Source organism: Ischnura elegans, chromosome 1 (genome assembly GCF_921293095.1).
Source record: "Ischnura elegans chromosome 1, ioIscEleg1.1, whole genome shotgun sequence".
Lineage (NCBI taxonomy): Eukaryota > Metazoa > Arthropoda > Insecta > Odonata > Coenagrionidae > Ischnura > Ischnura elegans.
The window spans coordinates 91,853,719-91,869,782 of NC_060246.1; the positions used below are offsets into that span (position 1 = coordinate 91,853,719).

General features: G+C 37.5%; 1 protein-coding gene across 9 annotated transcripts in view; it reads left to right on the forward strand.

The window, feature by feature from the left end:
* LOC124165907 (unconventional myosin-XV) overlaps nt 1-16,064 on the forward strand; it is a 366,313-nt gene that overhangs the window by 138,420 nt on the left and 211,829 nt on the right. For all 9 annotated transcript variants that reach the window (XM_046543447.1, XM_046543452.1, XM_046543465.1 and 6 more), the window contains exons 4-5: nt 11,560-11,648; nt 14,697-14,760. In XM_046543447.1, the coding sequence (XP_046399403.1) occupies nt 11,560-11,648; nt 14,697-14,760 (153 nt within the window). The remainder of the gene's footprint in view (nt 1-11,559; nt 11,649-14,696; nt 14,761-16,064) is intronic.

The window sequence follows — 16,064 nt, forward strand, 5'->3', positions numbered from 1 at the left end:
CAAGTGGAAGAAGAGGCAGAGGCACGGGGTTGATGGGAAAAATGAGGCGGCCGGAGGCTCCTCTGTCGAAGAGGCGCAATCCAAATCGGCCGATGACTCCAGTCCCGCCGAGGAGAGGTGGTTGAAGTGCACCAGCGTCGTTCTCATAGGCTGTAATTACTCCGAGGAGGAGATGGACGTGAGTTTTCTCCTCTCTCTCAATCCCTTCACTCTAGTTGCCGGGTGTCAGGCGTGCAATTTTTTTCTACCTACCAACAAGTGATAGTTTAGGTTTTCAGAGAGACATTTCAGCAGTGGCGCAGCAAGGGGGGGTTTTGGGGGATAAAACCCCCCCCAGAGCTCAGAGAAATTTTTAAGTTTAATCCATTTTACTTAATGGATTAGTATTACTTATAGAATAGTGTTTGGAATAATCAAATATCCCTCATAAAGCCGTAAAACTCGCCATTTTGAACCATTATTCTTAAATATTTTCTGGAGGAGGGCCCCCGCAACTCCTGCTTACCCTGGTGGGTATGCAATACGCCACTCCCGTAAGTATAAGTTGCGCCTAAAATCCCCCCTAGCCTTAATTCCTAGCTACGCCCCTGCATTTCAGTGCTCGTATCCAAATCGCAATACTATTTTTTTTCGGTGGTAGTATATGTCACAGACTGGGAATAAGTGAATGGATAGTTTCTTTACTCTTTTCTCATTATTATTATCCTATTGTTTTGGTAAATTATGTAAAGCATTGACGCCGAATCTTGAAGTCTTTCCGTGCTTTCAGTAGCGACACTCATCCCAATGTCGGTGTCATTTACGGTGTTCAGTAAGACAAGTCTCCTTCAATGAACGACTTTAATGCCTATTTTCACGATTATATTTCACGTTCAATTATGACCGTGTGTGCAATTAGGAGCTATTTATATACTTTAATCTCTAAACCCTCTTGAATACCATGTATTTACATGCTCGATATATATTGCGTATGCTCGTCAAAAATTTCTGATGTGTAACTAGGGAAGTTCATTATCCGAGATTATTATACTGCATCCGCGTAACTCAATTATGAGTTTCCATCGGCGTTGTGGATAGTTGTTTACCAAGTAACGGTTCCGTCATTATTTATTGGCTTTTCCCATCCAGCCCATCCCGGTGAAATTATTTCAATCGCTTCTCAATGAGTGGTTCTGAGTTTTCCCAGTTCATTCATTGTGTGGCTCGAGTTCAGCCTTTGGAAAACCAATTACTTTGAATAGAGGAATAATCTAGAACGGCAAACATAGTTTCCGCTACATTTCTTCCATTTCTCCTCTGTTCCTGTCAGTAGCTCTTACTTTTCTTGAAAACTGCGTCGGGTGAAAAGTATATAAACTTATTGTTTGGTGTATCTGAAAAAGGCTTCTTCGTATATCTCTCAAGCGTCTTCTTGTATATAGGTGCAACTTACCTTTCCACTTTTTTTGCCTATTTCTTTGGAGTCGGGTCGCGTGACATTCCTCATTCGTGCGGGAAGTTTTACATTCTATTAAGTACCACCACTGATTCTAGCACGCAGTGGTGAAGTCGTCCATTCGTGAACTTTGGAACAACTGTCACGGGAATGAATTAGGAAGGCTGTTTCATTCTCCTATCGTGTATAGGAGAGGGTTTTAAATTTAGAGCAGCTGGGGAATTTTTCTGCGTACGTTCATTGATTGAATTTTTGTGTACTGGTAATGAGATTCATTTATTATAGTTGGAAATATTCCCATTTAAAATAAAAATTTTCTACGTAGAAATTCTAGTAATTCTAGTCTATACCTGGTCTTGAAACTATTGTTTCTCTTGTTCTTCGCATGAATACATATATTTACTCCACTGTGATGATATCATGATACAGTATAAATGAATATCTTTTTGGTTACTAGTTTTTGCGATACAGCGTCATATAAAATAAAAATAATTGATTATCCCCACGTTACTTAATGATTCAGCTTTCCATATTTTTTATGTCTTATTTCATAAATTTTCCGCAAAATGCATTACCATTCCTAAACTCGTGGATAAATGTTATGTCAGAAGTTTTAAGTGGGGGCTTTCAATTAATTTGTTAGTTGAATCAATTTAAACTAGGTGGATTCTCTGAACCACGAGTAAACAAATGTGGTTGCGAGATAGACACAAATGGTCCATAACTGAGACCTTGAAAAGAGATAAAGCAAGATCGCTCATCCATGGTGCGTAAGAGATTAGCCCCTTCTTTTCTTCCGTCGTGTGACAAGCTTTTCCAATCCCCGAGAGAATTTGATAGATTTAATCCGTAAGATACCGTATGAAAGTGTGTTCCCCTCGAGTCCAAAAATGCGACCGAAGAGATTAGTAAGATTTTTGAGTCGGCAGTTGAAGAGTTATTTTGAGCAGGTAGAATTTTTGCCCATGCAGGCAGTGTGTACCCATTAACCCGAAGACTGTCGTGGAAAATAAAATAATATCTAGATCCGTTACTCACTGCGAATGTTTTTTTGGCTGATGACGCACTTGAAAAAGGTCCGTCGCATGCTTTTTGGTGTTCCCTTTGGAATGGGTCGAATCATTTTCTGCGCTGGAGCCCTCTCACAAAACTCCTCTTCTTTTTTGTCTCTTTTTTGCGTTTCGACGGAAATGAAGGGCTGGGAGAAGGAAATTTCTCAGAATTTTTTGGGTGGAAAGAAAGGATGGGACGCAAGAGAGTGCAGATCGAACAATCGCGCCAATTCACGTGGTAATTTGAAGAGCGTCAGGGGTCTTAATGATTCCCTCGTGGGCAATCTCTGCTCTTCGAAATATTTCTATCCCATTCATGGGGGGTGTGTAAACCAGTTTGGTCGTCTAAATACACCTTTTACGGTATTTGGTTTGATTGAACATATCCTGATTCGCACTATCGTTTTTAACTCAATAGCACTGGAATGATGTGAGTCTCGCTTGTTAATGGTGTTGATAGTAGCATGTATAGATTATATCTTTAGGAGGTGGCTAGGTCAAAATAAGGTTACGTCAGGTGTTTATTAATGAGGAATCGCAATGATTATTTTGTGCTCAAAATAAATTTGAAATTTAAAAAATATTGAAGTACAGAAGTACGAGTAGTTAGATCAGGATTACAACATTGGCTTTTAGCGGTGGGCGGTAGACATCACACTCATTCACTCGGTGATTTAGCCAGAAGGCTGGTTTGGATGGGTGAGGGCAGAGCTAAACTCAAATGAAGTCACAGGCGTGTGAATTTCACACATCCAGGTTAGGGGGGCCAGTTTCTTTCCCTATGCCATCTCTCATTTCAAGGATTTTGATTGGAGTATCCGAAGGGGGGGCTTCAATCGGGGCTTGAACCCGGAACCTCTCACTCAGCAGTCATGCGCTCTACCCGCTAGGCTACCACGCTTCCATGATAGATAGCATGAACGCTAAAATTTTCCTTTATTTTTGGAGGCTGTCCTGCTCTACCTTATGCTTAACTGTGGGTAGGGGGAATGAGAGGGATATAAACCCCATAGGACCCAGAAAATTAAAAAAATAACACGTTCGTATCACAGCAACCCCACTACAGCTATACAGCAACTAACTGTTCTGGTTTTGATTTGGCCTCTCATATTTATTTAAATTAGTAGTTTAACTGTGTCTCTTTGAGCCGTTCCTCTTCGCGTTTTTGTGTTCATTCGTACGTACGTTAATTTCTTGTGTTATTACTTTGTTATTACCCGGTATGGTTTGCTATTCAATCTATTCCATCCCCGCCCAATGATAAAACCTAGCCATAGCCATTGTGCTGGAGTGCAGTTAGGGTAATATCGAGGTGTCTCATGCTATGATAATGTATCAACCTAGCCAGATTTCAGACACAATATGACTTATAAATATCTTCGTCCTGTGTATATTTTGTACGCTGTGTGAAAGGAGGATGAGAAATGGTGATGAAGAGTTGGTATGTTGAGGAGTAGCGGTTACGTATTACTGGGAGTGGCATCGCTATGGAAACGGGAGGGTTAGGTTGATTCCATGCTTGAAGTGAAGGACCTTGTGCAAATATGTGAAGGACAGCTCGGAAAAATTTTCTATCGTGAGCAGAACGCTCTCTTATGAAGGCAAGTTGCCAATGGCTCACTTGTTTGCGTCCCATTTGTTATGCACGTGACTAGAAAACACTCATGGTTTGCCAAGTTATTCGTAAATTATGTAGCTCATGATTTGGGAGTGTATGAGAAGAAGGGCAGGGGACGGCCCCGTATGAGTTACATAGGACAGTTTATAAAAGATGTAAAAGAGAAGAAATACTTCGCTATGAAAAGGCCAGGAAAGGAAAGAGGTATGGAGAGCTGCGTCAAGTTAATCTTGGGATTGTAAGTTATGATGATGTATGATTTTATCCTCAAACTAAATACTTTAATACATTGAAGGATCTCGGATTAATGTCGTCGTGCTGATAGCAGAACGTGCCCTCGGGTTTCTGCCAGCTGTGGTATGACTTCTCGCTGCTTCTGCCATCGTCTTCAGAGTGAATGATGTTGTATAATAATGATAATGCATATATATGATGGGTGGTGGTGAAGATGGTACCGGACTTAGTCCTACGAATTGCGTTTTTCAATTGTACAAGCCCCATTCGTATTCATCTGAGACGAGGCTAATTTAACGTTAATCATTTTATTTTTCATGAGAAACTAGGGCGAAACCAGGAATTTGTATCGTTTGGAGGCACTGCCACTCAATGGTCCATTCTATTCTTGAAGTGAAGTAACATTACCACTTTGCCATAAAATGTTATAATCGATTTCATATTAAGTTCTGTGGGGTCCTATACACCCTCCCCGGAATAATCTATAGTGCAGAATAGTGCAAGATACATACGGAATAATCTATAGTGCAGAATAGTGCATGAAAGAAAGTGCAGTTACTAATATTTAAATACAAGGTTCTAGGGAGAAGCTGGATATTAAATTAAGTTATTAATGATCTGAGAGATCTATGTCAATTTGAAATCATTTGAGTTAAATTTTCTAACTGTTTCAAAATATTCTGCTTAGTATCTATTTTTCTCGAAAGACAGAAAATTTTTTCGAGAGAAATTATTAAGTAATATATTTCCAAATTGAAGGTTATACGTCTATCAACACCAAAAATTATCTATTTTGTTTGAAATATTTTGTAAAAACATCATTTAGTTGTTTGCTTTTGGCATTCTTCTCTATGAAATATGTTTGATAAAATCATTAAGCCTTTACCGGTCCTAATTAAGGCTGTTAGTGAAATATTGGATTTCATCTCTTTGGTCGAGATCGTTGAACGTAATTTTATCTATTCCCTTGTAAATCCAATGATGAATCTGAACCTGCGGTTGAAACGTTTAGTTTACCGTAAATGACTCTTTTGCGTTGATATTAATAATAAAAATAGTTTCTCGCATTGACTGTGGCAACGAATTCCTACCTTTTTTGCGCAATGTTGACTCCATTTTGCTGGATTCTGAATTGTGCCGGGGACAGTAATGAGAACATCATTGGAAAAAAGGTATTTCTTAATTTACCAAATTATGAATCCTGATTTTCTAACGATATCATGCGAATTATCCTAAGCGAAATTAATCAGTAAAATAAAAGTAAAATATGGTACTTTTATTATAATTTTTGAGTAATCAATAAGAAACTTAAATATTTTTTTTCAAAACGCGTCAATTTTGTCCACATAGCCCTTTAGTCTGGCTGGAACAGGTCTTTCAAATGGGCGTTATCAAATAAGTACTAATGTATTTTAACACTACTGCGGTATTTAAAGTTTTAAGAAGCGGTGACTAGGACAGGAATATTTTTGTAACGGAATTTGTAGCTTGGATTTAGTTTAAAAGTTACATTATGACGCTATTAAGAGCGGATCCTTTTTTTGCTCTCTTTCTGCGTACTTAAACATCTCATTAGCGGCATTCTTAACTCATTAGTCTGCGGCGGCAAGAGTAATCGATGTGAAGCCAGATGAAGCTGTGATTACGAAATCCCCCCGGCACGGGAAATGTTTTTAGTCCCCATGCCTTACTTCCACGCCTCAGTTGATTTATCACTATTAACGGAAACGAAGTGAAATGGCGATGCTACCCGAGGTCTAATGTATTCTGATGTGGATTCAAAGACTCGTAATTTATTCGTATGCTGAACACGCCTCGGCGAAAGCGCATGCTACCCCATATGGCTCGGATTTCCAGCTCTGAGTTTATTAAATTTTATGATTATTGAAAGAGGTCGAATTGGACAGAGCACTTATCGGGCGTTTTTATGGATAGTGTAGCATTTTTCTGGTTTTTGGGTAGGGTAGTCCGAGCGCATGGAGTTGTGTATACGAATGAAAGTCCCATTTATTGCATCGCTCTCACTGAAAAACCTAATTAATATGACCGTAATCACCCTTCTATCCCTATAATGTTCATTTTTTTCTTAGATTTTTACAAATAATTTCTCGTCTTAAATAGATCCCCTAAAATTCGTATCATTCAGTTCTAGTCCCTTTCAGTGTATGCCGAGGTAGGTTAATAGAAGAATAGTTCAAATGAACTAAATACTAGCGTAGTCGTTGGAATTTATTAAAATGTATGTGACTACCTTTCATGTATGTGATAGGATAGTCTAGGCTTATTTGTTGGATGATATAACCACGAGACGTTTAATATGCAATTTAATTGCCTCTTGAAATGAACTTTTGTCGCATGATTCTTAAACGTTACTGATCAGATACCTCAACAGTACGTACATGTATTTTCGATGTTCGAAGTTTCTCATGACAGATCAATGTTATAGAATTATTCAAAACCGTAAGTATATTCTGGTCAGTCTCCTCGGATACTGCGTTTCCGATTGAGAATGAAGTAAGCCAATTAGACCCAGATGAATGATTACATTCTTTATTTTCACTTTCTCTCCAGGAATTTAACCTTAACGCCCCACTGCGAAAATCAAAGGCAATTTTAAGGGCATATCAGAAGTCATTCGTTCTGGTGAACTGCTCCACAAGAATGTAGAAATTGTTGGACATTTACGCCATTCTGGAAGAAAAAATGAAAGCATTTAACTTTCTAGTTTTCCTTTAAGTGGTAAGGTTTTTCTTTCATCTGTGTTAGATTTCATCATCCACATTGTGCCACCTTTAGTCTTAATGTCATTATTATAGTAATACTTTGCCGCTAAACTTTACTGTTTGAGGAAAGATACTCATACAATTATGAATATTTATAACTTCAACGAAGTGAAGCCAGGCGTAGTTAAGCCGAGACACTGTTTCAAGTGCAAAAAGAGGAAGTGGTCCTCAGGTGCAAGGTAAGGACTGTACGGTGGGTGATCAAAGAGTTCCCAACGAAAGTCTTGAATTTTCTTCTTGGTTTTGACAGTAGTGTGAGCCTGTGGCTTAGTCCACTTGGTTGAACTCTCAGGCAGCGAGCCTCTATACAGAGGTGTTAAACAAGCTGATTCAGTAGAATGAAAAATGCTTAGAAGTGAACGGCGATTTTGTAGAGAAGTGAAGTAGGTTTGTAGCAGACTAAAAGTGCAAATAAAATGTGTTTCATATGAGTACTTTTTTCCTGTGACCAAACGGCTCTTGCGTTACGAATATGACTCGTATTTAGAATTGAAATGTTTTTTCATTTAACTGTTTCAAATGTATCACTCTGTCACTTGGCAGTTCACTATATCTATTGGGATCGACGAAAAGGATCTATCCAGCCCTTATGACTGGGAATAAACTACTACATTTCACGGAAGAAATTGAGTGTTCGTTTAAAATCCGCGTTTTACCGCCTGCAACTTTCCATTCTTCCGAAACTCGGAAAACGGAAATAAGTTTCTCGTAACTCAAGTTTCTCAGGCTAAATTTTCGAGAGATTATCAGCAGTGATAATCTTCCATTTCTTTATACTTCCTTTCTTAAAATTTTTACTTTTTTCGCGATTTCTTTTTTAACTGTTTCGTCAACACTTTTTTTTAAATTCAGGTCTTCCGCTTTGTATTTCAGTGAACTGTCGTTAAGCGATCAATTGTAGAATGCCAGTGCTAGTAAATATTGATACACTGAAAGACTTGTGTAAACATTTTAGTACTCTACATTTTAGAATTATTTTTTTGGTATCCTGTCTTTGTTGAATATTTTAATTTTAAACTACTTAGCACACAGGCCTTCAGCGCTAATGTAAAGTTTGAAGTTACATATGAAAAACACCGGAAGCCACGATAAAAATCAAAGCCTTGGTTGGTGCTATTTCTTTGTTAATCAATTCCGAATTATACTTCGCACGCTATGGGTTCTTCGTAAACAATTCCTATGGAATGAAGATCTTCTTGAGTACCTGTCACGTCTTTATTTTCCTTTCTTGTTCGTCCGATGAAGGATTTCATGTGAAGTGGGTTTATTAGTTGAAAATGAAAAAGTTGTCTTCGTTCTTGAATTCATGCATTTTCAATGCGCGGTAAAAGTTATTTTTTTGTATTTAGTCGTTACACTATTTATAATTATCATTACAATATATGTTTTGTCAGCTTAATTTTCGTTAAAATGGGGTTCGAGAAAACTCATTTCGTGTTTATGATCTAAAGAAGAATTTCTATGTTCATGACTCTGATTTAATATCCTCACGACACATTCTAGAAGATCTCCTAATAATAATAAAGATACTCTGTACTTTCCACACCTATTTTAATACCCGGCAACCGGTTTCGACCTATTCTACGTCATTCTCAAGCGCAACTGCTCTCTCCAAGCAAGCTAGAGTATATGTACTGCAAGGGGGGGTCGTATATATAAAGAATTCTGGCTTGTTTGGAGATGGCAGTTGCGCTTGGGAATTACGTTGAATACGTCGAAACCGGTTGCCAAGTATTAAAATAAGTGTGGAAAGTACAGAGTACCTTTATTATTACTATGCATAAATTCCACAAAGTAAATTAGCCTACTATCATCTTCAGAATATTTCACTGGTCCCTAACGTTGTGGGCAGAATGATATGTCGCGAACATTCTCTAAATTTTCTGTCGACGCATAAGTTTATAATGTTAGCAAGCTCTCTCAGGGTTTGGTTGAGGGAGAAATGGAGGGTTGCAGTACACTAAGTTTAGGACCCCGATGCTGTGAATGAAATTTATTTCGGCATAGTTATTATCTCGTGGAAGAATTATTAGCTTAGGTACTAGCAGACCGCCCGGCGTTGCCTGGGGAAGGATAGTACCCAGAGAAGTGGGAAACTTGGAATATATGGTCGCGGAGCAGAATTTTTTTATTTCTCTTTGAGCGTGTCAAGAAGAGTGCCTACCCGGCAGGATGTCCATCCGCAGAAGTTGTATGACGTGGCGTAACAAACAGTAATGAGAAAACGACATGAAGGACGCGTCGGACCCTACCAGAGTAGGATTAAAGGCTTTGAAAGCATGTACTAACCTATGCTCCTGTGTACTAACTTTACTAACTTTAGCTGCAATACGTGGAGTTGTTTGGTACCGCATTGCGGACAGACAAACAGAAATCTTCTTTTATATGCACATATAGATTAACATGTGTAATACCTGAAATCAAATTAAACCCCTAGTTCTCCTCACCCTTCTCACAATTCGCACTCTCTTGTCTCTCTTCACTCTCTCATATGTCGGTATCGTAGGTCTCCACCTCTAAATCCCCTAGTCCCCCGTATCCTTCGCCGTCGTCTACCCGCCAACTCCGATCGCCCTATTCCCCTCTTACCATTCCCTCCACCGCTAACAAGGAACAAAAGCAGCGATTTCGAAATCAGGGTGGTGACCTCCAAAGGCACTGCTGAACGGGGTGTTGTATTGTTTTTCGTCTAATTCATTTAACCTATTGTAAATATTGCAGTGAATATCCAGCTCATTCATAAAACCAAGTGTTTACCTGGTGTAATATACGATTACTTTAATTGAGGGGGTGAGAATCCAAGGGGTACCAGTGATTTTTTTCAGAACAGAGTTAGGTATAGAAATTAATAGAAGAAACATACAAAAACTTGGTTGTCAAGTGATCCGAATGAGTCTGTATTGTGGCGACATCACGTGAAAAATCAAATGCACTTCTAGTTTAACTCGTATGTTTTATCAAATATCTGCACTTAACTCTATTAAGAAAAAAATATTGCACCCCGTGGCTTCTCACCCCCTCAATTAACGAATTTTCTTTTCTCCTAAAATGTATTAAGTCTTCTAGGTTTGGGTAAAAAGCCTTTCTCGAAATCTCAAACCATGCGGCTGCCACGAGAAAATCGATTGTGAGAGCAACCACCTTTAGTCTAGGAAGACCTTGCTTCGGCTAGAGCGGGTCAGGAATGCCTCCGGCCTCAGCTGAACGCCGCCGCTTTCGCAGGCCCATCACCTATACCTCATCCTATCCTTCTCTTCCTCCGCCCTCGCCCGTATTCTCCCTCCCAATGGCCACCCCCCTGTCATTCCCACCCTCTCGTGCCCGCAACCGCACAATCAGGAGTTAATGCCGAGGCATCTTCGACTCCAAAGATCGTTTTGTTCCCTGGCGTTACTTGCAGCGTCATTGGTAGCGAGAATCAGTGCGTCTCTTCCTTTTTCATTTCACGACGGCGCGGGTTAGCGGCTCCTATGTTTCTTTTTCACCCTCCGCAATCCCATCTGCCACGGTCAGAAGCGGAGGGTGGTCTTCGAGATGTAAGGATCGAGGAAGGGAGTTGCGTCAGTTGGTCGACGGCCCTTTCTTCTTCATTTTACGGATCGGAACCTTTGGAAACGTCGTGTAGAGTGGGAATGCGATTGAGTACCCTGTGTTTATTATCTCTTCCAGTGCGTTGGATGACGATGAAAGTCTCTCGAAGACGTACCGCTGCTCACATTGATTAGAAAACTATTTCCCTCGTTAATCTCCTATATATCCATGGATATATTACTTCTTGAATTTACTTGTGTTTCTTTCTGAGCTGCTTGACGGGTTGAATTTATTTATTTAATACTGTCTGGATATGCTATACTTGAGTAGTGTTTTTCTCTGTCGTAGTCTTTTGGACATCAATAACCTTACTGGAAATTTCGCATGGAAATTAAGTTGGTCGAATTATTGGTTTCATCATAGAATATTTCTCATGTTATTCCGGGAAACTGCAATGCCTTTATTTATGTTTGATTCCTTATTGATATTAAATCCGTGGGATTTTTTGCATTTTTGATCGATCTGGATTCACCATGAATATCTTAACCGTGATGTTTAGCCTTAATGTTATTTTTTGCAATAGTTCTTCCTCGGGTTTACCTTTCTGTAGATATTTTTATGAAACCTAATGTGGCCATGTGGTGTTCATGCATTTTCTCACAGTTGATTTATTCCTCGTATCATCTTACATGCAGTATGCAAAATGATTAAAAAAAAGCGAGTTTTTTAATCTTTTGGATATATCGTACTTGTCTATCTTGTGGTATAAAACACCTACTTTTATTTTAAAATTCCAGAATTAAAAGTTATTAATGTGATTGTTTTTGTTATATGTAAGTATTTTGTTTTAACTGTAGTGATTTGGATGTTGATGTTACTGAAATTGATGTATCTTTTCTATTTCAGCCTCAAGTGTTTACCTTGACGAGCTTGAATGGAGTGAGAAGGCGTCAAGACCTAGGACAATATGGAATAGAGGATATGATTCAGCTCCAGTAAGTTCTCTTGAAGTTTATCATTAGCCCTCTTTATCAAAAACATTTACTTTCAATTATAAAAATTATTTTTGAACTCATGAAAATATCATATTTCTTCCTACCCAAGCTCTTATCACTTGAATACCCGACTCGTAGTTGGTATCCAAACACCTTAACATTAATCCAGTGATCAATTTAATTATGATTTCGATTTGTGTGAGATTTAAAAACTGAATTGTACCTGTGTGTGCGTATTGTTTGTACATTTTTTGTTGTCTCGTTTTGTTCGCAACACCCATTTGAATTTTGGTGTTGGCGATCGCTACTAGTACGTGTACTCAAAAGCTAGCGTTATTTCTTATCAAATCAATTAATTTAAAATAGTACATTAAGTTGAGTAATCGCTTAATCTGTGATTAAATTATCTTTCATATTTCATTGAGAATGTGGATTTTTTTATTTTCTTCAAGGAAACCGAGGCAGGCGTAAATTTTTTAGATTTAATTATTTTTAGATAAAATAAATTGCAATCAAATTTTACCAATGAATTTTTTGTTATAATGTAAGTGTTCTTTGTCTTTCATCAGCTTTCGTTTTCCAACGGAATTAATTAGGAAATAAGTATTATATAAGGAACCTATTCATATTTTCATAATAACTTTTAAGTGTAAGACTTTTGTAAAAATGTTACCACCTATTCGACTTGAAAGGAGAGTACATTGTACTGTTTTGTTCTTGCGTAAAATAATTATTGGTTAGTAACGTTGGTGTTCTGCTGAGGTGACTCTTCGTTTACTTCCTCTATCAGCCGTAAATATTTAGGTTGGTTTAAGTACATTCCTTCTTTAATCTTTTTGCTGTGATTTTCCTCTCATTTCTGCTCAAAATGTTGTCCCATCATCTTATTATAATGTTCTCTACCTCTCTCTGTCGTGTCCCATTCACTTTTCCCTTCGGCATACGCATTCTTGACTATGGTGTCTCATTATATTTCCCACCAACAAATAATCTGATCTTCTCTTCACATTACTCTCTCCTCCTTCTTTTAAGTTCCTCATCCTTCCTTCAATATCCCTAGCATACATCTTTATTTTAACTGTCTTCTCTAATCCATTCCATGGTTTATAATAACTAACCTGAGTACTCTTCATAAGCTCTTCTTTTGTATTGAATCTCCTCCTCGGTTCCTTTGTTATGGTCCTGATTCCACATCTGTAATAAGTATTGCCCTCAGGAAAACTTCCGTCATTTTTTTTCTCATTCCAATGCTAATGTTTACTTTCAATATTATTAGGGCCTCCAGTGGGTAGATGGCGTTTTTTTCTGTATTTTGTCTGGAATTTATTTTTCTCGCAGCATTGCGTTTAAATTTTGTTTAATTTATTGTAATGATTATTGTAATTATAATGCCGCTAATGCTAACAGGTTTTCCAAATTACTACATTTTTAATTACGATGCATTTGAAACCACCCATACCTGGGTGGTACTTGAACAAGCGACCTTCGGTTTAGCAGGCTAAGTCTTACCCTCGACGACACCAAGGCCAGAAAATTATTATAAAATTAAATTATGTAATATGTGAAATTATCTTAATCGGTATAGGGGCTCTAATGATTATTTATAGATTGAATTATGAATAAATTGTCATTTATCTATCTCTCATGACATTTTCATAGCGCCGTCGTGCAGTGATATTGAATAACCTCGTTACGCTTTTTAATATCTCGTATAATTTCCTCTGTACCTCATTTCCTTGAACGAAGGTGATTCCGGGATGACGGATGGTCATCTGGTATCATTTGCATTTCTCGCATAATATTTCCATTTTCTTAACTAGGAAACATTCGAAACTGGTCGAGCTTTATATGCTGAGATCTGCGAGCATTCTGTTTACGACAATGTGGTTTACTGTGAACAATACTGTTTAGCATCGCAATTTCCTTCGAATAATCTCAGACTTATTTTGAAATTATCGTGGCCTTGTTCGTTAAACAATAAGTTTACGCATACAACACGCATTCTCTTGAAGATGAAGGAATAATGTCGTCCATTCTTAAACTTTCAGGGTGGATTTTAATGTAAAAATACGGCTTCATATCAATTTTTGTGTATATTCCATGTTGACACATTCCCATGGATTAATTTAAAAAGTTTTGTTTTCTTCCAATTTTTTATAAACCTATTTTATTTTCTATTTAATCGATTTCTGTAATCTTAAACTTGTAGGTTAACAATTATGATGTGAGTTTATCCTACTTACGATGAATGCGTTATTTATACATGAATTCCTTTAATCGGAGTTAGTCCCATACGCCTTCATTTTTTCATCTGCCTTCCTATAATGGAGCAGAAATTTTTTAAGTAATTGAATAGAAAGACAGCATCATGTATCTATATATTTTCAATTTGACCCATGTTTTCTTTAAATAAATTGGACATTTCTGATTGTAAAGTTCATTTCCTTGTATTGTGTTGAGTCTCTCCTTTATATTTAATACTATTTCCCTGACATAACAAGTAGAACGCTTTTCAAAAATAATTTTTGCACAAACATGAGACTTAACATTGTATGTTCCTTTTCCAATCCTATTTTAATAATTATTGTCGAGGATTAATTGCTCAAGTCAAGTTATTCTACTCAGTTCATAACCCTTGGTTTTATCGATATGATTTTTGTTATTTAATTGCCTAAAATATATATCTTCCTGCTAATTGTTTAATTTGGAAATTTTAGCAGTGGTGGGCATTATTTTTGTACCTTTATACTCAATAAGGTCCTAATTTACATTTAGTTTTAGTTTTATCCCAACCTTTTATAATAACCCCTAGTCCTCGAGCAGAAATTTAGATCATATGTTGATATAGTTATTTCATTCTTATTTGCATTTTATTTTCCCTTATAAACAAACAGCTTCTTGAAGAATTCAGAACTCTATACTGTTTCATGAATCGATGTTTCCTTCGAATAATCTTAGAATTATTTTGGAGCGCCAATTTTTCAAAATAGCTTCCCTTTTAATTTCTGGTTGATGTTTTGATTCCAATTCTATTTTTCCATTTTTTAGGGAGCTGAACGAAGCCTCATTGCTATGGAACCTCAAGATCCGTTACGACAAGGAGCTCATATACGTAAGTATCCGTATTTTATGTCTGAGTTGACATTTTTTCTCGAACCATCCAGTAATACATTTGTAAAATATTGTTGAAGATCCCATATCCTCACTGTCATGAGATAAGTTTTAACAGTAATTCTGAGGTGGCGAACCATTCTGAAGAAATGTTCTCCATAGAGGGTGAGGGAAGGACAATAACTTCGCACTTACAATTAGTTCTTCTCTCAGTCCTATGCGTCTTGGGCACCTGACCACAACATTGTGTCCCTGTTTTTTAGAGTATTTTTGTGTCCCTCACGTCATCAAATAAGGGATCTGAATTTTCCGATAGGCCTCCGTATGAGGCGGGGCCTGAACTCAGGGCCTAGAAATCTGGAGCTTCAATTGTAACTGCAAAGTCTTGGAATTATCAAGATTTTTTTTGCATTTAAGACCTATGATGATAAGTAATGCGGTAGCCGAGGCTACGGAACAAGTTGTCGAAAAAATTTGGTTTAATATTTTTGTAGTTTTATTTTTGGCAGTATAATGAGACAAATGATTTGGTATTGAACTTATTGTTTGGAAATTGATATCTGTAAGAGTGGTAATGGGTAGAATATTAGGAACGTAAGGGGAGGATTTAAAAAAAATAGCTATTAAGGATGACAGTACTTGTAGGAGGAGATATAAAGGGGTAAACATAGACCTTATATTATTATCTTATCTTCAAAGCTTAGGTGTAGGTCTACGATAGATCAAATTAGGATCTGCCGATTCAAGGAGTCACAATGAGCAACTAATATTGACTTCCTGATGAGTGATTTCTCTATACTTTCGCAAACACGTTTGTTGTAAGTATATAATTTTGGACTTCTCTTTCTCCGGGGCCTTGTGTGCACGCTTTAATTGACGACTTTGTTCCGCCCACCTGTGATCACGAGTGCTCGATCAAGCTAACATATTTAGTTTTTTATCTTCTCGACAACATCTGCGCTTTCACTTTAAAATTATTTCCCACCCAAATATCCGAAAATGCTTGCTGTGTTTCATTTTTTCCGTGATATATCTGCTTTCTCCTCGAGCCTGTTCGAGTGTGGATTGTATTAACGAAGTGAAAACTACAACCAAAAATCGTATCAGCTTTTGGTGTTTAATGGGCTGGCATCTTCTAAATTTCTGGTTTCTCCTCGTAATTTTGTATTTCCGAAGAACTTGTGGGTTATTTCGAAATGCGTGAAGCATTTGGTCAAATGACTTTCTACCAGATTATCTGATGAAGAATTCCCTATTTTTTGACAGCTTATGGATGAATACTAATTATATTTTTCAAAATTATGG